At 37.0% G+C, this 24,557-nt stretch overlaps 1 protein-coding gene across 1 annotated transcript; it reads right to left on the reverse strand.

The window, feature by feature from the left end:
• Positions 1-4,810: 4,810 nt before the first annotated feature.
• TCAIM (T cell activation inhibitor, mitochondrial) lies at positions 4,811-23,412 on the reverse strand. Its single transcript, XM_054384918.1, has 10 exons — positions 23,384-23,412; positions 20,006-20,141; positions 19,324-19,477; positions 18,293-18,539; positions 16,619-16,741; positions 14,097-14,194; positions 12,407-12,498; positions 10,101-10,333; positions 9,411-9,542; positions 4,811-5,323 (listed from the first exon to the last, which is right to left on the reverse strand). The coding sequence occupies exons 1-10, from the start codon at positions 23,410-23,412 to the stop codon at positions 5,098-5,100; spliced, it is 1,470 nt and encodes a 489-aa protein (XP_054240893.1). The 3' UTR covers positions 4,811-5,097.
• Positions 23,413-24,557: the final 1,145 nt, after the last annotated feature.

The following is a 24,557-nucleotide window of genomic DNA, read 5'->3' on the forward strand; positions in this document are numbered from 1 at the left end:
AAATGACAAAGCAGATGGTTAAAGAGAAATAATAAAAACAAAATTAAAACTGTTATCTCAAGCTACATCAAATTGCCTTTTGTTCTCCTGAGCAGCTAGGTAGAAATGCTGGAACTAAATTAGGAAGAAAATTATAACCCTGCTCTTTTTATCTAACCTCAGTGTTAAACACTGTTTCATGTTGTCGTTACAGCTGTTACACTTGGCACAAACTTTGGCCACTCTTACTGTTCTGAAATCTTATTCCCTGTAACAATCCAAGAGAAGCTGACAAAGAAGTTAAGCAGCTCAATTTAAGGCATGTTTGAGGGATCTGTATTTAGCACAGCTAACAGCACAGATGGGGTCAATTCAAACTCCTGTTCTTTTGGTAAACATGTTAGGAAAAACAAAAGAGTTAAAAAAGAAAATAATATTGAAACTTGCTCAAGATGGAATCACAAAATAGCCAAAAGCTATGGAAGTAACAGAAAAAGACATTATCAGAACATAAAAGCTGTCAAGAAAGTATTACATCTGAGATCTTCTAAATAAAACACCTTCAAAAGCTTTCTTCTGTTTTAAAGACATCACTGAGATCACAATCAATCAGTCTGGATACTCACACACACAAGTGCCCCAGTGGAGGATTTAGCAAAAATGAAGTTTTTAATTATTCAGCATTTAAGCAGTCGTGTAAGGAATATGTATCTGAAAAGGGTACATAACCAAAGTTATAACAGGGCCTTCCATATGCACATCTACAGATTTTTTCCCCACACACAGACTGAGATTCTGTCTTTCAATCTTGTATTTTAAATTATTCTAGTATTTATATGCAAAAGTATGATCTCTCTCTTTTGAAATCAACATTTTTACTGTATTTACAACTCTATCAGCTAGACTGCCTTTCCCCCTCCCCAGACTGCCCTGCTCTTCCATAAATGGGTAAACTATTAAGCTTATCAAGAGATATTAGGGACATCACATCTCTGGATACAAGTACCACACACAAACAGTAGATGCATATGCCCAAGGAATCCAGAGAAACCCCTGTTCAGACAAAGACTCTATTATTCTCAGAAAGACAACTTCAAATAAGCTTTAAAATTTCACAGTTTCCTTTTTGTTCTTAAGCTGTAACGTACACAAACTACACAAGATTTATGCTCTCCACAAAAAAAGTTGTGATGAATTTTGGATATGCTTTGATACACCAGCTCTAATCTTCTGCAAGATTTTCCCTTCTTAAGTCTCTCTCAAGATTCATTGTCAACACTTTGTATGTCTTAAGAATCATGAACACATATTAGTCCCTGAGGCTGTATCCCAGCAGTTAATAGCCAAAAGAACAATGACAAAATGGGCATTATTTCACACAATTGTCATAGACAGCTCTAAGAATAAAACTCACTTACCAAGCTGTTAGAACAGACAGGAACCTGTAACACAGGAATCCATACAAAACAGATACTCCAAAACGTTGACACCTGACAAAATGGAAATTGCTGTTCAACCCTGAGTGCATCTCAAGGTCACAGTATTAAACAGCATCAAAATAACTCGTTAAAGTGATAAATTTTGCCTTAAGTCTCCATCTCTTTTATTCTGGTATTGAATCTAGCATTGAATTTCCTACTGACAGCTGCACTAAAATAATAAACCATTCACAGGGGCTGAATGACACGATCTGGGCATCACGGTTTATTGACTCATGACGGATGACCAGCATGTATTTCAAGCCTTTGATCACTGGCAGAGATTCTTACTTATTTTTCAAATGTTTGCTGTAAATTTCTAAACAGGAGGGGAAAAAAAATTCCAATCTAAGCCAAACATAACGATTAGAACAGCAAGACATCAACTCCACCTATGGTTTAACATTAGGATCTGTTTTTTTTAACGAGAACTCTTTTTGAAATTTCATACTAAGCACTCTTTTGGTTGAGAAAAGAGAAATACTGTATTGAATAATGTTAATATAGTAGATGTTAATATAAATTCAAACCCATTTCCACAATGGGCTGATAGTACAAATTTTTTGGGAAGAATTTGAGCTGTTCTGCAGAGTTTAAAAAGACATGTTTGAGTAATTATCTGTTTCTACCCTGCTACTGTGACAAGAGTTCTAATTTTTTTTTCCCCCTCATTAAAATTCCATAAATAAAAATGGACAGATTTAAGCCATACACATCCACCTAAATCAACAATCTGCTGTTACTTTTCAGACAGTCTTCAAAATAAGTCAAACTTGTCAAAATACCTACAACACGCACATTAACTTTATGCCTTTTTTTCCCCCCACTGCTTTATGTTAAAAAGTGCCGGGAGGCCTAAATGTTTGTGAAGTCAATTCAGTGATTCTGCAGTAAAATCAATTCACAGAAGTGCAACTTCAAGATACTGTTAAGAACTTACTATTCTGAATTACTGACCTCTACACAAACTTCATTTTCATATTGCTCAGCTACTGAGCAGGTTTAGATTCTGACAGGTGTCTCCTTCAGAACTTAGGAAAGCAAATCACAAAACCTAACAGAAAAGGCAAGGACCACTCTCCCACAGCACATGAGGTGACCACCTCTGGGCTTACTGCACAGACCTGAGATCACAGAAAAGCAGGCTGCCATGTTACCCTTTGAGGGCTGACACATTTTGCCAGAGGACAGTGGCTTTTTTCTCCTTGGAAGGAAAAGTGAAAATTCCAGACTGGAAATGTTTAACAGCAACTATTTTCACCACTTCTACATTTAAACTCAGTCCCATTCTCTCTCTCCTGCCCTTGCTTACCACAATCCCCATTCCAGGTCAGTCTTCACTGTCCCATTTTACTTGTGGAAAGATCGCATGCTCTACTTCATGAAAGCTCTTTCCAGTTTATGTCTCCCCTTCCAGCCAGTTATAATTGTCTTCTCTATGCTGAAAATAGAAGGTCCCTGTCTAGCCACTGCTGTGACATTCTTATCAGTCCTCACAGAATTGCATCAGACTCTTGAGTCTACTCACCTTCCCTCAGACTGCTTTTAACCTCCTCTGTAGTCAAACTGGAAAGCTGCTTCTTGCCTGAAGAGTTGCAAGGGGTCATCCAGTTCCAGCAAGAAAATACCCCCAAACACTACACAGCTTTTATTCTTGAAGACACCCTACTTTCAAAGAGCAGTTACAGGAATATTGCTGGTCTGCAACTGATGCAGCTGGCTTACTTGCTTAGCACAACTGGCACACAGCTAGTATCACCAATGCTAAATCGAGCACGGGGAAGTAATATGCAATGGAAATTAACTACTTAGAAGAAACTATTACACAGTAACACAGTATATCAGAGGTTGGAAGGGACCTCAAGAGATCATCAGGTCCAACCCCCCTGCCAGAGCAGGATCACTTAGGGTAGTCTGCACAGGAATGCATCCAGGTGGGTTTGGAAAGTCTCCAGAGAAAGACTCCACAACCCCCCTGGGCAGCCTGTTCCAGGGCTCTGTCACCCTCACTGTAAAGAAGTTTCTCCTCATGTTGAGGTGAAATCTTCCATGTTCAAGTTCGAACCCATTGTTCCTTGTCTTATCACTGTGAACCACCAAAAAGAGCCTGGCCCCCTCACCCACCCCTCACATATTTATTATATATATATATATTATATTTAGTCTTCTCAAGACTAAACCAGCCCCAAGGCGCTCAGTCTCTAGTCATAGGGGAGATGCTCAGGTCCCCTAATCGTCCTCGTGGCTTTCTGTTGGATTCTCTCCATCAGGTCTGTTTCTCTTGAACTGGGGAGCCCAAAACTGGACACAGTATTCCAGGTGTGGTCTCAGCAGGGCAGAGCAGAGAGGTAGAAGAACTTCCCTAGACCTGCTGGACACACCTTTCTTGATACATCCCAGGATTACCTGACCTTCAGAACCTACACAGGAATTGCTAGTAATTCAGCTGAATTAAGGGCCTGAGAAAGTTGCAGCTTCCCTCTGGATGTTTTATAATGAGAGTTTGAGATCACAGTGGGGAGTTTAAGCTTGGTGACTCAACAAACGATTGACACTGAACCTTTTAAGAGGCAAAACCAGAACCACAACCATTTCCATACTCAATACAAATGTAAATACAAAGCAAGTATGCATTTGATAATTCCTTTTTTGCAAATTGTTATAGGTGAATGAAAATCTAGAAAAGGTGAACTGTTGGTCCCTCTCAACTGGTATTCTGCAAATAGAAAATGCATCTTGGTATGTATTACAACAGAAAAGTGCTGACATACATTCACATCTTATTTCATTTTTCATGGACTAAAGCAGGAATAACAATCCACTCATTTGCAGTGGATTGCAGAATCCTTGCTTTTACTCTTGCAGACAATCCCACACAAATCAATTCTCTCTCTCCTTAGATATCACATTAAGCTACTCATGTTTTAAGTGTTGTGAATGGGATTTGCAATCTGTTATAGTGTAAGTAGAGAGGATTGTCTGTATTTATGGAATAAATGCTGGAAAACAAAGAGAATGACAGCTCCATCAAAGTGACTACAGACAGTACAACTGGCATATTCTGAAATTCTAAAGCAACAATATTGGAGCAGCATATGAAACTCTAGTGTAAAGACCGTGTTAATGTAACTTTTCTTCTGGAAAATAGAAATACTCTGATGGCTTTTCCTTTATCTTTTTAAAAAAATCAGTAATAGGTATATGAAATGCAAATATTGCCAGCAGGTAACATGTACAGTGAATTCCTTAAGATGCTATTTAATGTCTGGTTTGAGTCATACACTCTATTTAAGAGGACAGGGCACTATTTAGGCATATTAAAAACACACATGCACATTTTTGTAGACCTGCGATTTAATAGATTTTAATAATTCACTACAAAAATGAGGTTTCACAACTGCTACCATCCACTGGGATTCCTACAGCTGCATGGAGAATGGTACAGATGTCTTTCCCAGAAACGGCAATACTGTGCATTGTGCAAATTATCTAGGACTCCATCCTTTTTAAGCAGCAGTTAGAAATTTGTAGGCTGAATACTTTTATCAAAATACAGATTTAAATAATTTACTCTTTAAAACACTCCTATTTAGAGTCTCTTACATAAAATAAACAATTCATCTGATTATCAGATAGGTCCTCAGCTTTTCCAGTTCCAAGGTATACACAGCTCTCCGTCCTGCAGCACAGAGTAGAAATGTGAAATGCAGAGGTGCATGCCTTGTAGGTAGGGCAACGATTCCTCCAGCAGCCGCTTACAGCAGGCTATCATCTGCGCACTGGAAACGCTGGGCTCCTTATACAGCCGATCCAAAGAAAACTTTTCAGTGGAACTATCAATTAGCTCCTTTTCTGTAATCATCATCCTAGCAAATGAAGACAACATACAGTGACAAAATTAGAACTTCACCTCTTTAAAAGCAAACCAACCAACCAACCTTGAAATAAGCATATTTGGGGGCAATATATATGTAAACAAAGGTGTCGCTTCACGCATGGTGTGGTGGTTTGAAACTGTCTTTTTAATTTTTCCTTGCAAAGTTCAGAACAGAGAAAGTGAAAGAATGTAAATAAGTCACTATTGGGTGTAAGAAAGCAAAATACTGATTGTTCTAAACACTTCCATTGGATAGATAGAAATGTTTAAGAACTATTACCCAAAACAAAGTGGGCACTCTGCACATTCTGCGTTCTGCAGTGGGGGCAGTTGCTGGGCTGTCTGGCTGCTGTTTCTTCTTCTCTTCTGGCTGAAGATAACACACTGACCTTGGCAGCTAAGTTAACAACTTTCTGCTTAACAAACTCCGCTTCTCTGTCCAGGGGGGTCTGGGGGGAAGCTCCTGGGAGAGAGAGAGGCCCCTTTGGGAGGGTCCCCTTGGGGGGAAGCAAAGGGAGATTGGTTGTGCTTTTCTGTTGATTGTATATATTTGTGAATGTTGTGAATTTTGTATATTTGTACATATTCATTTCATTTCATCGTAGATTTTAGACTTTGCTTGTAAATACAGCTTTTCATTTGCTTCCAGACTGAGCTAGCCTGGTTACTGTCGGTGGGGGGGCGGAATTTCAGCTCACACCAACACACATGGCTATGGCACAACTGATGTCTGTGCAGGCTGATAGCCACCTCTACCTCAGAGGCTAGATTGAACATGCTTCCATGACTTTCAGGCATTGGAATGAGCTACCCAGGGAGGTGGTTGAGTTACCAACCCTGGATGTGTTTAAAGGTCGTTTAGACATGGTGCCTGGGGATACGGTTCAGGGGTGAACCTTGTAGAGTAGGTTTATCAGTTGGACTTGGTGATCCTGGGGGTCTTTTCCAACCTTAATATTTCTGTGATTCTGTGACTGCGGGCACCAGCATGCATAGGCAGAGTCACATTTGAAAGCCTGCACCATGACCTTTTTTTTCCCAAGTTAATGGGGAAAAAAACTATAAGGCTCTATTTTTAATGTAAGGGATGAAAGTACTTCACCTTCAAAGTGTAAGCTCTAAGAATAAAATCATCTTAGCAACTAGTCTGTCTCCTTAACTAAGGTCAGTACTCTGCACCTCATCAAAGCCAACAGATGACAGTCACCTGATGCATATTAAATGTGTTAATAACTTGCCAGCTGGGGAAATATATGGATTTGGTTGGACACGTTGACCTTAAATGTTTTTTTTCCAATCATAAATGGTTTTATGATTCTATGAATCTTGAGTTCACAGCTTGCAGATGATTTTTTTGTATTCATCCCAAAGTATTAAGACAGCCCATGGCAAACTCAAGCTGTTCCAGAAATAAGGTCAATGTACAGAATTATGAGCCACTGTAACTATGACTGATCATCTAATGCACAGAGAGTTCAGACTCAGCAAGCCTTACTAGCTTACTGTGCCATGTTAACACAGCTACACTTGGAGAGCCAGCTTGGTTACAAGAACAGCATCACTGCTGCCCTGCAACACAGGCCCTGTGCCAAGTGGGAGGAGACACAAAGCAGCAGCACATTTGCAGAGCTGCTGGGATGTGTATCAGCCCAAGCTAAGCATGGACTCTGCTACTAAAACTGTTTGACTCAAGAACACTACTGTAGGGGCTTAACACTACTCTTTTAGAGCTCAGTACAGGAATCTTCATGTATTTGGCACAGCACTACACTCTGCTGAGGTACTCGGATTGCTGTACAAGAAGCCCAGCACAGATCTGGCAAGCTGCCCTCTCTACTGACCTATCTCTGCCACTCTCCTGTGCACGTTCTCAAATAACTGAGCATGAAGCTTTCCTGTTGGGTGAAATCTCAGGTTCCCTTGAAGGATACATAGCTACACATAGCAAGAACTGCAAGTTAATTTTTAGTGACTTCCACAAGAGGGCTTCACCTCTATCACAGTACAAAACTCCTACTTGACAACAGCAGTGGAAGGAGAAGAAGATTGATATTAAATCCTGCATTCCTGGAAGACTATTATCCACACAGAAAAGGCAATTTTCTACAACAGCAGCATTTGAACTCCCCAGTGCATCAGGCCATAAAGAATTCCACTATGCTATTTACTACATGCAAAATATTCATCTGCATGTGCCAAGTAAATCCAGTACATCTCAAAATACTTTATCTCAGCCCCCCTTTAACAACCACAGGAGGCTAAGGAAAAAAAAAATCAGAAGTACAGAATCGGTTTTGTTCAAGAAAGCATTAAGTGGAAAAGGAGTTTTCAGCTTCAATAAAGGTCAACTAATGGAAATATGACATCTCCAGAAAAAAAAAAATGTAGAGGTGAGAAACACAGAATGACTGTTCTGCATTTCCTACAGCACAAGAACAAGACGATGACAAATGAAATCATCAGGCTGTGTGTCTATAAAACAAAAACCACCTCATTTCTCCTTCATACACACACTACATGCAATTCAGCCATGCAATTTGCTGCCATAGGATATTTTGGAGCCACAAAATGTAAATCAGCTCAAAAATAATTAGACAAGGGGGGGGGGGAAAGAAGTTCTAGTGAATGCTCTTTTTTCCAGCTTCAAGTATTTTTTTGAATGCTGTCAGTTAGAAATTGAGAAGGAACAGAGATTAAAAAAAAACAAAAAACAAAAAACACCCCACCATATTTTTTGCCCCATACAGCCTTTCCATGAGCTAATGGATGATGGAGATAGACTTTCCATATGACCCAGTATAGTTGTTACTCAGCATTTTGTACAAACCAGCTATCACCTAACATAAAAGATGTGAGGCATGTGGCTCTTGCATCCTTACAACACAGCTGCTTATACTGAGAAGAGCCCCACATTTTTCCAGGATTTGTATACAATGTGGGGCAGTGTCAGGACTTCTGGGAAGTGAGTTACCCAGAAGCAAATGCATGCATTTGCTACAACGTTCCTCCCAACCTCTACAGACACGTCACATATGGACAGCTATGTAGAAAGCGGTTCAGCTGTTAACTTGTATGGCAAAAATAATCTAACTTCAAAGCTGGACCAGGGTTATGGAAAATTTTCAACAAGCCTCTGTATTTTACCAAAGTGCATGTCCTAAATGCATCCTCCATGGTCTCAACAGAGAAAAAAACATAAAACTTTCAGTAAGACTCACACCTAAAATAACCTTCACAAAAAAAAAAAATATCTGGAGCTATCCATCATGTATACACTCACAGCAGTGTGATATTTCAACAGTTCATTAAAACCTTTCCAAAGCAGAAAAATACAATTCCAGCAACAAACTCTAAAAGGACAGTAGCACCTAGTTACCTCTCACATTATTTCATTCAAAATAAATCCAGCATCTCTACTTCAAGCTCTTAATCCACAAAGACCCAAACAACACACAAAGTCAAGAAGAAAATTACCAGTTCTGATGGATATTACAAGTCATGGACTCAGTATTTATGGCACTCACTACTGCCATCTTTCACAGCTGTGAAAGAGTACCAAGGAGTTATTTATTGCACCAATCTATTCCAGTTTTTTTATTTCCCCTTGTTAGGTAACTAATCTGTTCCTCAATTAACTGACAGACAACTAGAAAGAACAATTCTCTAGTTGGTCTCAAATTATTTTTAGTTTATATTTTGCTGCTTTCTTGTCACAATGTAAGAAACATAACAGAAGTTTGCTGCTTTTCTTATGCAATAAAAAAGGTCTCTTTAAAAACTCCATCTTTTCTCTGGGGATTATGTGATTTTGTCTTGTAAGTAGAGATCTTTAACTTTTGATTAAAATACAACTGTTTTTACAGTGTGAAGGATGGGTATTTTCTAACAATGGTTTGTGTTCACTGAACAATGAAATTTTTGCCTTAGTACAGTTGATGCTATTTCATAAACAGAAGGGGATCTTTTTCCACCAAAAGAGCATGATTACATTCTTTGAAGCTCTCCTCCTCCTAATAAAACATAAGACATGCAAAGATTTTAATAAGCCAAATTTATCAAGTCATATTAACACTTACTCCTCCTTTCTTTTCAGATTCTCTCTTGCTTCCTGTGCTTTAGCAAAAATAAACCATTGAAGGGTTGCTGGATCACAGACCGTTGGGATTGTGAAGTGTCCAAATTCATGTAAGCTTGGTGCGTATCTGTCACTAATGAAACAGGAGGGAAGTGAAAACCAAAGTATCCTTTTCTTTTCTTTTCCACAAGTATTTACACAAATTGCTTTCAGAATTAATTCTGAAGATAAAAGAGTATCGATTAATTGCAATCAAAATAATTGGTAAAAAAATTAATCAAGTTTGGTTCAGGAGAACACAGAAGCATTATAAAGATATCTTTTCAAAAACTGTATTTCAAAAGTACCTATCAACAATGATAGAAAAAATACAAATAGCAGCACCATACTACATAGCTGAATGTTGAGCTGGAAGCACAAAACCTTTGATTTAGATTTAACTCATCAGAACACTGCAAGATAAAACCAGAACTTTGACTCTAACTTGAATAAAATAAGCAGGATTTTCCTCAATCTGATTTCTTCCTAATCCGTAAAAACGCACTCAAAACCTTTAGAAACAAAAGGAGTTTGATGTAATGAAAATCTGAGAAAGTATCAGTTGTTTTTCTTAGTGAAAGCAATAATTGGGGGAGGGGGAAATGAAGAGCAGAAGCTCTAAAATAGAGAAACTTTTCCTGCAAATACCTACCTTTCCAGAATCATTTGCAAGCCTCGCAGACTGCGAGGATGAAAAGGTAGTCTGCTGTCTCGTAACTTGTTATAGAAAGAGTCCAGAGTCTGATAGTACTCTTCTAGAGTCAACAGGGGTTGCAGCTCTTCAATATATATCACTTGTATGCCTCCCAGAAGCTGGCTTATCCGATCTTCCAAGAACAGCAGTCTGTTTTGAAGTTTGTAATAATTTGGCAATCTCTCAAAAATCTGTGCGCGTACACAAAACACATTTCCTGTGCTATGAATCATCAAATTTAATTTTAAGAAATGAAAAGAAACTCCATATGAAGCGACACTTAATGATGCACACTCTGAAGCCAATGGAAAAAAATAACAATCAAAGAATAACAGAAAGTAAGATTTATCAAGTATGTGCTTTTTGGGGCAAGATATAATGAAATAAGCTTGTATGTATTTTCAGTATTTATACTACAAAGGTATCAAGAGGCTGTATCAAGACTGATGGATGGTGTCTTTGTATCTACAGAAATTCATAGTTAGAAATAAAAAAAACCAGTAATAATCTGAGGCCTACATAAAATGTTTTATCATCACAGTTACTGTGGTAGAGCTGTTTCACATACATTCCAAAGTGGTTCTGCCAGCCTGATTTATACCATCTCTCAAAAAAGAAGTTTCTGTTGCTGGAATTAGTACTTTCCAAGGGTTTGGATTATAACCTAGATTGTCTTTAGTCTGAATGGAAAGGAGAAAGGAGGAAGGTACCAGATCTCTAGTTTACAAAGCCTATACCAGAAAAGATTAAGAAGTGATTAGACTTGTAAGTTCAGACATAGAAGGGTATGATGAGAGAAAGCTGGAACAGGGCAATAAAATGAAATAGTAAAGTCTATACTAACAGTCACCTCTTACCATCTAACCTATTACTAGAAAAGAGTTTTCCATTAAAAACAAACAAACAACAAACTGCTGCTGGAAAAAGGCAAGTGACTTCAAAGTAATTGCTATACTGTACCTTTAACCAAGCAATCTACAGACTGACTTGAACACTACTGCTTCCTTTTTCTAGTAATTAGCAATAGTGCTTTATACCAGCACTTAGGATTGCTTTCTAAAACAACAAAAAGTCCTGTTCTCTAAAATACAAATGGCTAACCAACCTCATGAAAATTTTCAGACCTTCCTATGTATTGCTTAACATGACCTTCAGTGCACTTTAAAACAAAAAGCCCTTGACTTCAGGTTCAAATCCATACCTCTCCTCTATCTTCCAAAGCAAATACCATCACTACAACCACTTCATACACCGACATATGACCCCTTCAGAAAACCCCTTGGCAGAAGTTAAAAGGAGGAAGCATTTCTCTTTTCAAAGAAGAGAGTGCATTTTTTATCATTAATCAGAAGAACACTTCAGTTCCCATGGGTATCAACACTTGCAAATCACACAGTGGAAGATTTGCATTAAATTCTAGTTTCTTGGTTTAAGTATCTGCAAATCATTCACATTAATAAACCATGGTTTGTTTTCTCCTTAGGTGAAACATATAGAGATGAAAATTCAAATAATCACCAGAGGAAGATTTGTATTGAGCACTAAATTGTCATATTATTCATTGATTGGAATATAGAATATTCTGATATTCCAGCTAAAGTCCCAACTGTGAAATTGGGAACTGATTATCTGCTTTATAAATAAATATTTGATAGAAATATCAATGACATTTCAGTAACTAAGATTCAATAAAACCTCATGCTGATATTGCTGTATATTTTGTGATTCTTTGCATCTATTATTTATGATGCCAGAAAGGTTGTCAACTCCAAACCTCACACAAGCAGCCGCAGAATTTACAGTCACTAAACAGATTTCTGCAACATTCACACTACCTACCTGGAAGAATAACGTGGAATGACAGGGTTGGGTAGCAGGCATTGACAGAAATGACCACTTCACAACTCCCTGTAAGTCCCATTTTCACAAGAAACCTGATTTTTTCATGGAAATGAGCTCTCTATGGATAATGAAATATTTTGCCAGTGCTCATTTCATAGACTGGAACACCATACAACAAATTAGATTTCTCTGTATCTGCTCAGAAGTAGGACTAGTTTGTTAGTGAAAGCAGCAGTGAAGATCTGACAAAGATTGTTGTAAGAGTGTATCACAGGATTAAATTTAGAATGCAATGTCATAGTTGTGCTAAAGATAGTAGCTATGTGTTTGCTTTAAATTACTCATGAGTTACCCACACCAATTAGTTTAAAAAAGGGATGTCATTACAGGAGGCATTGTTATTTACTTTGAAATCTTCTTACTTTGGTCCAATGATGGTGAACATCCATGGTCCCCAGCATTATGTGGCCTGCTGCACTCATACCTGAACGGTCTGTAAACACCACCGTGCGTCCTACAGATTGAACAAAGCTCTTTACTAATTTGGGTTATTGCAATTATTCCCACAACTATTTAAGGCTCATCTATGCTACTACCATGTCACAAGTAACACATTTCTGTACCACCAACACACAGGAGTAGGCTCTTCTGTGTTTCTCAAAATTTGAAAGACTGATTCTTGAAAACCCTGGTTCAGGGATTTTTTTTCATACCAGCCTTACCTAGAATTTGCCTTCTGTTTAAACTTTATAGAGATATTTTAGTTAACTGGACTTTTTTGTACTAAAACTACCTTTAAAACAAGGGGGTACCTCAGCAGACAGCACATTCAAAAGAATCTGCACAAATGGCACGTACAGTAGGAAAGTTTACACTATATGCTTAGAGTATATACAAATACAGTAAAAGTTGGTCAAAAACCTATCAGCACAGTAATTCAACACTACTTCCACAGAATTCTCTGCAACATGTAAGCTATAATAAACACTTTCACATCAGGCTTTTGCCTTTTTATTTTTTTTTTAAGAGAAATAATAGAGATAACATAAAAGGGTAGTATTAGGTTTACTTTTGGGAGGACAAATCATTTTTGAGTCTTTTAAGTGAAGTACAAAGATCCTTAATGTTACTTTATAGTAAAAGCGCAGGCAATTATTTATCAAAATAAGCTTCCACAACAGTCTTCAGGGTGATGTATTAATCTACAAGACAAGGCTGAAGTAGAAGCTCTTGCTCTCAGAAATGAGTTTTCCAAAATCCTTAGTAGCAACACTGACTTTGAGGCATATAACTCATCCTTTTATTCCACGGCAAGATCAACAGTACATGTAGATTTTCCAAGCTGCCCAGTGTATTATTAAAGATCTTCAAAGATGAAGGCTACAAGTTCACAAGAGAAACTTCTCTAGTACTTAGGTAAAACTGATTTGAAACCTGACACAGTTTAAAACTACTGCTTATGGTCCTACCTACTCTGTCTTTGGACAAAGGAGTAGGTGAAACCTCACGTGAAAGCCACTCAGAACTGAGTATCTAGAAACAGGTATAAAACATGGAGTTACAATTAGATGAAACAGCTACTTTCACAGCTGTATGAAAAGAATGGTAGGTCAGGTTTACAGAGTATTTTTAGTTTTTCCCAAGAAAATATAGCCTTTAATATAGGGATTTTAGGGTATATGCATGGTAAGATAAGACAGTATGATGTTAGTAAGTTTTCCTTACACTGACTCTTTAGCAATCTGATTGCATTTTTGTCTTGAGTCTACCATGTGTAACATCTATTGCTACCTCTACCCTTTCAGAGGCTCAGTCTGTTTACTTTCATTGTTAGTACTAAGTCCACTGCCTTCAATTCACTCAGTTTGCATTTATTAAGAAGTAAACCAGAAGCTGAGTGTAGCAAATAATCTGTAAGGAAAGGTCACTAAAAAAAAATAATTACCTGGTAGCTTAAAATCTAAGTTCTTACCACCTTTGCAGTAAGCCTGGTAGCTTTTGCAGTTATCAAAAGCATTTGTGAAAAGAACTAGAACTCCTTTGTCACAAAGGCTCATGTTCATTTTTGAATCAAGACTGTATTAGGGTATATGAAACAAGCAACTGAAATACCTTTAACATTCTTTAATACTTCAGGTCTCTGTTGGACTAATCGACCTAGACTGTGTAGCTGGCTACAGCGGTGAGCAACACCCCAGCTTCTCTGCCACCTGAAGAAAAATGTAATCGAAAGTACTTAATTCTCAACATTATTGATGAAAGTACAGAAGTTGAGACGCAGCTGGAAGCCTTAGAACACAAAATAACACCCCAACGGCAATGAAAGCAAAGGCATACTGAAAAGTTATTTTAACAGCCAAAAAGCCTACATAAAAATTCAGTCTTTCTTAAAAAAAGGTCTAAAAACTGGACAGAGAAAAAAATAAAACCAAAAAACCAACCTACTAGACAGAACTTGCAAAACTCTCCCCTAATAAGGAGGAGGTTAATCATGTGGCATGCAGTTTCTGTTTGTACAGTGTATGATGTTTGTCTAGAGGAGCAAACCCTGTATGTAAGAACCATGCTGCTTTTTTTCCATTTGAGTTTCTAGCCCAAAACATTACTATGATTCCAGTGGTAAGCTGCTATATGTATTTTTTTCTCATGATTTAACAAAAATTACTGCACTGTAAAGTAAGGAGTTAGGCCTTACACTGGAGATACATAGTTTTGACACTTCTTCCATCACAAATCAGACAAGTTCCTAGCTACATTTCAAAAAGCATTTAAAGTTGTCCCAGTGTATTAAAAAAACGACATCCTCTTGCAAACTTCTAGCTAATACAAAGCTGTCTCAAGTGGGTCTTTCTTTTTTATCACATCACTGTTCTGACTATTGTGCAGTGCTGGCACACTATCCAAGTTTTTGCTTTTTCTTCCCACTCTGTCCTTCTCTATCAGTAATGGGATACAGCCAGGACAGTGACTCCAACTGACCAAAGGTGTATTCCAGATCATGATATTGTGCTCTTAAGGAAAGAAGGAAGGACCCTTGTGACTATGGAATTTGTCTTCCCAAGCAAGCACAGCAAGCAGGGGGGAACTAGATGATCCTTAAGGTCCCTTCCAACTCAAGCTGTTCTGTTATTCTGTGATAGCATTTGCTGAGGTTCTGTTTTCCAGAAGGGGCTGAACACCTGCCTGCCAACGGGGAGTAGTGAATGAATTCTTCCTTTTGTTTTGCTTGAACACACACAGCTTTGTTTCACTTCAGCTATTAGACTTCTACTTTGATCCACCAGTCTTTTTGCTTTTGCTCTTCCTATTTTCTTCTGCCATTCCAATGGAGGTATATGAGAGAGTAGCTGGGGGAATGCTTAGCTGCTGGATGAGGTCAAGCCACAACATCTCATTTAGGGAAAGCTACCTGACAAAAACCCACTCTGGGATGCAGAGAACGGCACTATGCCACAGCACTTACGAGGCAATTCCATCTATTAAAAGCAAGGCATTCAAAAAACTAACACTACCTAGCAATATCACTTTGCTTTCAGTAGCACCAGAAAGGAATGTAAAAAGGTGGCTTATAAATCCTACCTTCCCTTCAGCTGTCCTAAACTTATACATGAAATAAAGCCAACGACCCAGTTATTTTTTCACCCCTCTGTGAACACTAGCATTAGGCCACAGTATCACAAGTGGTAGTTGCCTATTAACATCCTTGCTTGTGAGATTTCTGGTGCATATGTTCTTTTCTGAATTATGACAATGTAAACTCTGGGAAAATTGGTAACTCTTCATGTAACGCAATAGTTCCAGTGCATTTTAAAAGCACAAACTGTAAGAAAATGAAATATAAGACATGAACGAACCCAAACCTACACATTCAATTCTGAAGGCTGTTTGAGAACCTTAAAAAAACCCCACTACAATACAGTTGCAGAGGATTAGAAATTACTTCCGAGAAGCCAGAGTCTTTTACAGGGTGAAAGGCACAAAAGGCATGATTTCAGAAGCTCCAACTCTCTCTTCCCTGGTTAAAAGAAGAACTTAAAAGACTAACCAGACTTTGAAATAATCTCCTGGTTTGTTTTTCCGTTGTTGAATACCCTCACTGCCATTTTCCCATCCTCAATATCCCACTCCAGAACACACTCATTAGAAAGCACAAAAAAAATAGTAAATTATTTTCTGAAAAAGAAATGAAGATCAACAACTGTACACAGCCCTTTCAAGCAAACAAATACCCTCCTCTGGAGTGTGGGGAACAAGAGAGTAGAAAAAACATAATTTTTATTGAGCCTTCACAAGGTGTCAACATGTACCACATGGAAAGTTGCATTTCACTGTCAATGCAGCTACCTTGGAGGACATTTACCTGAATTCAGGAAAAACAATTTTATCCATCAAAACACCCCAAGCAAAAAGCAGATGCTAGTTCCTATTTCAAGTGCTTATGCTTTTTGAGCTGATTGTAACAGAATTTTTACCCCAGTAGAACTTCCCAAGAACAATATTATACAGCCCAGTAACATTTTCCCATATGTGAAATATGCCTGTTTTGCTAGAATAAGCATTTAAAGCTCATGGTATACACAACACTTCCTTGCTTTGACTGCCACAATACAAGCCCAACTGATCTAATTTATTACCTGATATCTGAGAGCTGGAGTTGATGAGAGAGTTGAAATTTTAAACGTTCTAGTTCTTTTCTAAGTGGCAAACTCTTTTTCAGCCTTTTTCCTGCACTTGCTTCATTATCATCTAGCCAAGATCTGAAAGGAGGAAAAAAAACAAAACAAAAAAATCAACCAGCTGAAGCATGCTCTAATATCTTTCTTGCTAACAGTATGTCTGAATTCTTACTGTTAACATATCAAGTTAAAGGCATTTTACCTTAACATCACCTTACCATAACATTACCTTAACATATTAAGGTAAAGGCATTTTTTATAAGTAGAGGACAGAAACTGAAAATGCTTCAAAGACGTTAAGATATCTACAAAGAAAAATCTGGTGCTTAGTGTCTTTAGTGAGGACTAGGGAATCAAAACGACACAGAGTGTTTGTACGACTGAAGAGGTGTCAAAGATGTAAAGCAGCCTCTGAATTTAAGACTTTAATGAAAAATTTCCACACATCTGCCCTTTTAAAAAGCATAAGAAAACAACTGAAGTGATCACAGAAGACTATGAAATAGAGGAGGTGGTACTAGAGGGCTAAGTTAGGTATCTCTTGCAGAGCTGGGATGAATGCAGGTCAAAGTTTTACAGTTCTCTTGTCAATAATCACAACCAAGCAAACACTACTCATGGAATACATCTAAAACCTGCAATAAATAGATCATTCTACTTCCAAGAAAAAGCTACTCAAAAGATTTAGCCTTTGTTCAGTGCATAAACTTATTTGCAAACTCTTATTTTTACAAATGCTTCCATTCTCATACTGTATTCTAAGTGAAAAAATTCAAACTCTTAAGCAAGAGAGGTGCAATGCCAAATGTCAAGGTATTAAAACCAGACTGTTAATATGTAACTGTCTGTGACATTTCTTGTAAATGTGTAAAAAAATCAGTAAAAATATTTTCAAGTATGTTAAATCACAGTTAAGTAGTTTACAGTACTTCTATTTGTGAGGTGCCGGGCAGTATTCTTTGCTCTGAAGATACTACAGCCATAGTTCTGAATTCATTTCAAATGGCACCTAGAGCCTCACTGTTACATAGTTTTTCAGGGCAGCATTTTTAACCCTACCCCAAAATTAGCACATACAGCTTTTAGCAGCAACTGACTTTAAATACTCAACACACCAAATTTAATACAAGTCCAGCGTACGATTGCTTCAATGTAAGTGTTGGGGTCGCTATGCTGAGCAACAAATCAGATGCACAACACTAAAATATCTGGCAAATTAGAACACATCCCAACAGAATGTGATAACTGAATACTAACAATAATCTTAATAAGCATATAGTTTTGTGTTACAGAAGGTTTGTAAGAGCTAAGGAGCTAACTGGAGCAAGCGGAACCTCTGCCTCCTTTTGAGTTGCCACCAATATTCCACAAAATGGAAAAACTAGATCAAGCAGAACTGAACTGACCAAATGTGAATGCTGGGCAGAGAGACAAGAATGCCTCAGCTCAGCTGGCACTGTATCTCAAGAGCTCATTTGAACTCCCTTTAATTATAAGAAGCATGACAGAATTACATGCTGGACAATAAAGTTTTATATTGTTCAAAATGTTTATTGATTGCCTTTTAAAACCTCAGTACTAGAATAAGACCAATTTAGGTAACAATATCAGTTAAATAAAAGCCTTACATACATTAAAGTTGTTTCCACTCTGTGGGCTTGTTCTAGCTCCTCCTCAGGATCCTTGAATCCAGTAAACGAATAATAAGTCTTATCCCATTTGATAGGTCTATTCACTGTGCTTCTTGCTTCCTTGTGGGGCTCAGAGTTCACATTCAAACTCTGAACATGCTCTGTAGACAAACTGCAGGAGTTGAGAATATCTAATACTGTGCTCAGCAGATCCCTCGTATGCAATGTAAAACTGACTGCTCGAAATCCTGTAAGGTACAAGTCCCACAAAATTAGTATTAGTTAATTAAAATTATTTAAAATGCATTCACATTTCAGTTATCTTACATGAACTCAAACAATGCACGCATAGCTGGAAATTATTATTTCAATACTCAATGCAAAATTCACATGCAGTTTAACCTTTAAAACTGGTATGTGCCACAGAATAAAACTAGGGCTGTTTTATCTGAATCACTAGACTAATGGGAAACCTCACAATTTGCTCAAATGTTAGGAGGACATAGAACATAAAGCTCTTCTGCTGGATAAGGCATATTAGTATATCAGAGACAAATATAGAGAACAAAATTAATCAATCCCAATATTCCGTATTTGGTGATATTTTCTGTACTCTCAAAGCTAAGAGACAATGTGATAAATTGGGAGCTTCAGGAATGACAACTTCTGATTGCACAATAAGTTCCAACTGATCCTACAGGCACCCTGATTTTGAGTACTACACATTATACACAATGAAAACAAGGATCCAACTATTGTTCCTGTTAAACATAATGGTATTAGAAGTAGTAAAAAAATGTATTTATTTATGCCTTTATTCCATAACTTTGTAATTTCTCCTTCTTTCAATACCTTTTTAAAGCTTAAGACATTTAATTATTTGGGATTGACCTAGCTGTCTGATCTAATACATATTTTCATGGTTTGACAGGATTTTATTCAATTCAAAATCCATTATGACTGCAGAAGGCTAAGTAATGATCTGAAAGAACATAAATACAGAAAGATACATTGTACACAAAATAAAAGCACCTGAAGCACTGAAGGATTCATGAACATTAGAAGAGTTTTGTTCTCTTTCTCTTACATAAAAAGTAAGCTGAGTTGGCTTAAAGGAGCGAAAACCTGGTTTCTGAAGGTTCTCCAAGTAGCCATTTAACCTCTTCAGAGAGTTTTCATTTACTTCCTGTTAAAAAAAAAAAAAATCTAAATCATTAGATGATAAATTCATTTGTCATCTAAACCTTTTTTTAGTCTTACGTGCAGGGCTAGTTTTTACCAGCTGTCAGCTACTCTTAACAAGTAGTGATATAGTTCACATTCTAGGTATGATTAATTATCTTGTATGAATAAATGGTATGATATGCACACTTGTACATTCTTATACATTCCAAAACATCACCTTTGAGGCTTTCAAATGTAAAGAAGTCTGTTGATTCAAATATAACAAACAGCATCACAAAATGATAAACCAAGTAATACGTGCTATAAGTTAGTCTGAAAGGAAATGGTATTTTCTTTATAACAATTCAACACAAAATATGAATGATTAATAAAGGACATTTATTAATAATGAAAGTGCATCTTTTTGTTCTCTGGTAACAGTCATAATCAATTCTACTACTAATTTCCTTTCTCTGGCAGCAGGAAAATAGAAAATTTGCATCCTTGATATACGACACATTTACAAGGAAAGCGTACAAAACACTTTTACCCTCTCTTTGGGATGCTGGCCAAAAAAATCTGGATGCACAGCAAAATAGAAAGGTCTGAGAGCATTGATGGCATCAGCTCCTGACAAAGTTCGTGACTGAAGAACACATTGTAGCAGTACCTTCTCCAGACATAACCTAATAAAGTAATAAAATGTTTAGGTATGATGCAACCAACCAAGTGAGGATGTGATATAAATTACATCAGAAAATGACAGAATGAAGTAAACATTCACAGTTACAAGTATAATAATTTAAAATTGGACTTTTTTTCCTTTTGGGACTCACAAATCAGTATTTAAACAGAGCCAAGTCCAATAGGTTTCAAAGATGGTAGATGCTAACAGCTGATTAAAGACATTTAAGTACAGTAACTTTCCCTCTTCTTTCTCAAAGCAGGGTCAATTAAAATTTTTTCAGTCAAGCAGTTCAAATGATGAAGGCTGGCTTTAGTGGCATTTTTTGTAGTTATTGCTCAAGCTGTTCTTAAAAACACACACTTACATACTTTTGAACCTCCAAGTTAAAAAGTCAAACCCAGTATTTGTCAAGCAATGCCTAGGAACAATAATCACAATTCAACCAAAAGAAGTTCTGCATTAGTTTGAGGTCCACATGCTTGTATCCATATTAAAAAAAAAATCAACAAAAACAAACAAACAAAAAACCCCAAACAACTGAATCTACTTTTCCAAGCATACTTTTTTAAATGACAAGCAAAAAGACAGTACTTCTTTGCCCTTTGATTTTCACTGACAGAAGTAAACAAAGACTAAAAGAATTTTCAGTAGTAGGAAAAGAAGATTACATCACCTAAGATGAGAATAAAAAGTTTAAGAAGTTCTAGGAAGTTCAAAAAGTACAAAAGACTGAATATTTCCAATTATGCATAAATTAAACAATAGTTCTGCAATGAGCACACCTGCGTTAACACAAGACTGAAATAAAAGGCACAAGTTCTGAATTAAAGACCACCAAAACTTCTTGCCATAGTTCAAAGCTGATATTCAGGTTAGCAAAATCATTACCAAGAGATAGTATATATAAAAGCAGCAAGAAAATGTGAGTTGGTAAATATTTAATAGTAAATTTCTTCTTCAGCTAATTTCACAGGCTAACAAATTCAATGGGCCAACCGCTTCCTCTGTGATTAATGTTTGGTTTAGTTTGTAACTCAGAAGGGTAGGGATTCTGCTCTGTTAAGCAACACAATGCTGCTTCACTCCTCAATATCACAGAAACTGCAAGCCCCAAACAGCAAAATACATAGCAGACTGGAGGCAAAGCTGTCTTCAGTTTAGGGAGTGAGACAGATGCTCTTTACCCCTTCCCAAATGAGTGAAAGAAAACACCCCACACAGGATTGGAAAAAATTGGAAATTTAAGTGGAAGTACTATTCACAACTAAATACAACAGTACAAGAACATGTAAAAATACCCAACAATACAGCTCCTTGTACCCTCTGGTACTCTGGAAGAATCATGTCTATGGTTAGGACATAGTCCTCAACCTGTAACAAAAGCTGCTTCTAATTCACAAAGAAACCTAGTTAATTTTATTAAGTAAAGCAACGTAAGCAAGACTGCTTTACAAAGAGTTACTTTAGCATCCTAGACCAAATAATTGTCCTGGATACAGAAACATGTGAGGCTATTTCCTGATTGCATTCATCAATTAAAAGAAAAAAAAGTAAAAGAAAAAAGTATTTTTTTCTTTTGGCAAATGGTAGAGTAAATGTCAACAACTGAGTTGTCAGGCAGAGGCAATGACCCTTATTTTACCTTTTGTCTGTCAACCCTTCCAGCCTTTCAATTAGACACATGAAAGCAGTTAAAGCTAATTTTTTCTGCCTAAGAGGTGGGCAAACATTTAATTAGTGGATCTTAAAAGTCAGCTTGCTGAAAACAAGGACGAGTTTTTGTAGCAAACTGGGATGGAAAAATCTGTAGTTTAAGAGGAGCGATGAAGTTTCAAATTGTTATGACTGAAACCAGTTTTTATGAGTGGATTACATGAAAGACTTAAAAGAAAAAAACATCAATGGCAAACACTTCTATCTTCTTGCTGGCTGCATCTCATGAAGCCTCCCAAACTAGTCAACACTATAGACCGTGATGCTAACTAAAGTAGCAGGAGATCACGAAGCTCCACAGCAATGCCATGTTTTTATGTAGAGAAATTCTTCCCAACAAAACAGTAAATTAACTAGTTACCTATCTAGTAGCAGTTTTGACTGACAGACATGCAAGAAACCCACATCCTCCTAGACCAGCTGACAGGAGGAAGTAAGAAGCTAAGTTCTTTCTTCATCTTATTTGTACACCACCTCCCATGTCCACTTTTGAGCTACACTGCATTCTGTTACCACTTAGGAAAAACATTCCAACATACCTGGAAACTATTCATCATACATCCAAATTTATTAATTAGAAACTTATATCTGGCATTCTACAAAAAACCCAGCCAAGTATGGATAGCTTTAATTCTCTTGTTTTGTATCTAAACAACCCTGACATGCTAGTAGGAAGGCTCAGGATTTCAGCCAAAAGTCTATTTTGAACTTGCTTAAAAGAGAAACACTCAGAAGCCAAAATTAGTCTGCGTGACAGAAGGAAGAATTCATTCACTGAAGGTGAAAGAACTCTGAGGCATCCTTCAAGTGAAGTGACAAAATGAATAAATTAAAATAAATTTCAAGAGAGAAAACGTAGAAAGATGCTAATGGCTTCACTCACAAGAAACAAGAATTGTTTCAAGACCTTCATTCAGACCTGAAGAGCAGAGAAAGGCTTCATGTTAAAATCAAGGTCATAACCACTTTGACAACAGCCATCTCCACAAGAGATATGAAACACAATCTTCACTAGAACACATTATGCAACCATACTCTAGGACTGATTTAATTTATTGATTAAATAACTCCAACTTTTTTTTTTACTTCACATCTCTCTGAAGTCTAACCTTTTTAGTTTATAGCTTTAGCACTAAAAGGCTTCATGTCATGCTCATTACTACAAACTCTCTCATTTTGAAACACCAAGTTTTAATAATTCAACAACATAGTAATATATTGGGTACCATATTCAATTTTGGACTATCACTCCTTCATAATCAAGATATTTTAAAACCCTTGTTTTGTTGACAGCCTTCCCCTCTCCTCCCCTTTTTTTTTTAAACATGTCTCACTTGAGAACAGGCATATGACTTTTGGGGATTTTTCAACTGTGGATGCTCTGATGAAAGCTTCAAGCTGTAAAGCTGAGAAAGCCAAAGAAATAAGAATTAAACAAAAATACCAAGCCACTATTATGTATTTGCAAGTCACAAGCAAACACTTAAACATACACTAAAGGCAAATTAGGTCAGCAATATACCATACCTTCTCCCAGCTCTCAAGCAGCAAAACATTTCAGCAACTCAATGGTCAAGACAACTTCCAGCCATCTACTAACTCACTTAAAAAGAGAAAAAAAAAATCCTGTTTAGCAATAGACATGAGTATTTTTCCCTGTTATTTATCAGTGTATTCTCTAAATCCTAGGTGATAACTTTTAAAGTCACAATAACAACATTAAACTGAGAAATTACACATAAAACCTCAAGCCTCACATAAGAATGCTTTCAGTTTCCTCTACTAAATCTTACAAATACTAAGAGTTTGACCTGAGGATGAGTATTTAAAGATGTTCCAGTTAGGGAAAAAAGACAACCAACCAACAAAACCCCTCTCTTCCTTGTCCTGAAGTATAGAAACAAAAAATATAGCAGCTTTCTATAAGCACTGACACATACCAGATCATGGAATTCCATGCAAATTTTATACTCTCTTGAGTTCAAAGCTTTCTAATAAATGATATTAGTTTAAAATGTATATACCTACTATTATATGGGGGCAAAATATAAAACCAAAGAGAAAGACATTGCTGCACAACAATGCCTGGAAACCTTTATCAAAAGTTTGTTCACATGACATCCATTAATTAGCAATCATTACCAGGAAGTTCTGCACTAAATTGTAATCAAGACTTTTGCAACAGGACAAGCTACTTAGCATGTCAGAGTTCAAACATACACTTAATTGAGAGCTGCTCCCTATTGGCAATGTTTTCTCGTGTTTTCATGCGCTTAAAAACCCCACAACTTATAATTGCACTTTTCAAGATAACATCTTCACACTAAATATGCCATTTTAAGATACTTGAGATATGCAGTTATCAGAGAAATACCATCCCTGCAGGATAATTCCTGTGACTGCTTTGCAAAACATTTGGAAGTTTTAGAAGTGCATCTTACCAATACAAATATACTCAGAAGAATATAAATTGTTTACCAAATATTTTACTAGCAGTGAAAAGGGTGAGAAAAATATATGCTGACCTAAAATATGCCCAGAAAAATATATGCTGACCTAAAATATGCCCAAAATTCTGAATAACTGTTGTCTTCTGGGTGGGCCTGGTATCCCTAACAACGGTCCTACTCATAAACCAACCTAAATACATGAACAAACTCTCTGGCAATGAAACAGTTTTCTCTGTAATTTTAGCGTCAGG

This window comes from Indicator indicator, chromosome 11 (genome assembly GCF_027791375.1).
Source record: "Indicator indicator isolate 239-I01 chromosome 11, UM_Iind_1.1, whole genome shotgun sequence".
Taxonomy (NCBI): domain Eukaryota; kingdom Metazoa; phylum Chordata; class Aves; order Piciformes; family Indicatoridae; genus Indicator; species Indicator indicator.

Bases quoted from the DNA above. Each gene is read 5' to 3' on its own strand.
- TCAIM (XM_054384918.1), bottom strand. From the start codon at position 23,412: ATGTTTTGCTGCTTGAGAGCTGGGAGAAG. The intron at 20,142-23,383 runs GTATGGTATATT...TTACTTTATTAG, and splicing joins TGCTTGAGAGCTGGGAGAAG to GTTATGTCTGGAGAAGGTAC. The intron at 9,543-10,100 runs GTAGGTATTTGC...CTGTTTCATTAG, and splicing joins TTGCAAATGATTCTGGAAAG to TGACAGATACGCACCAAGCT.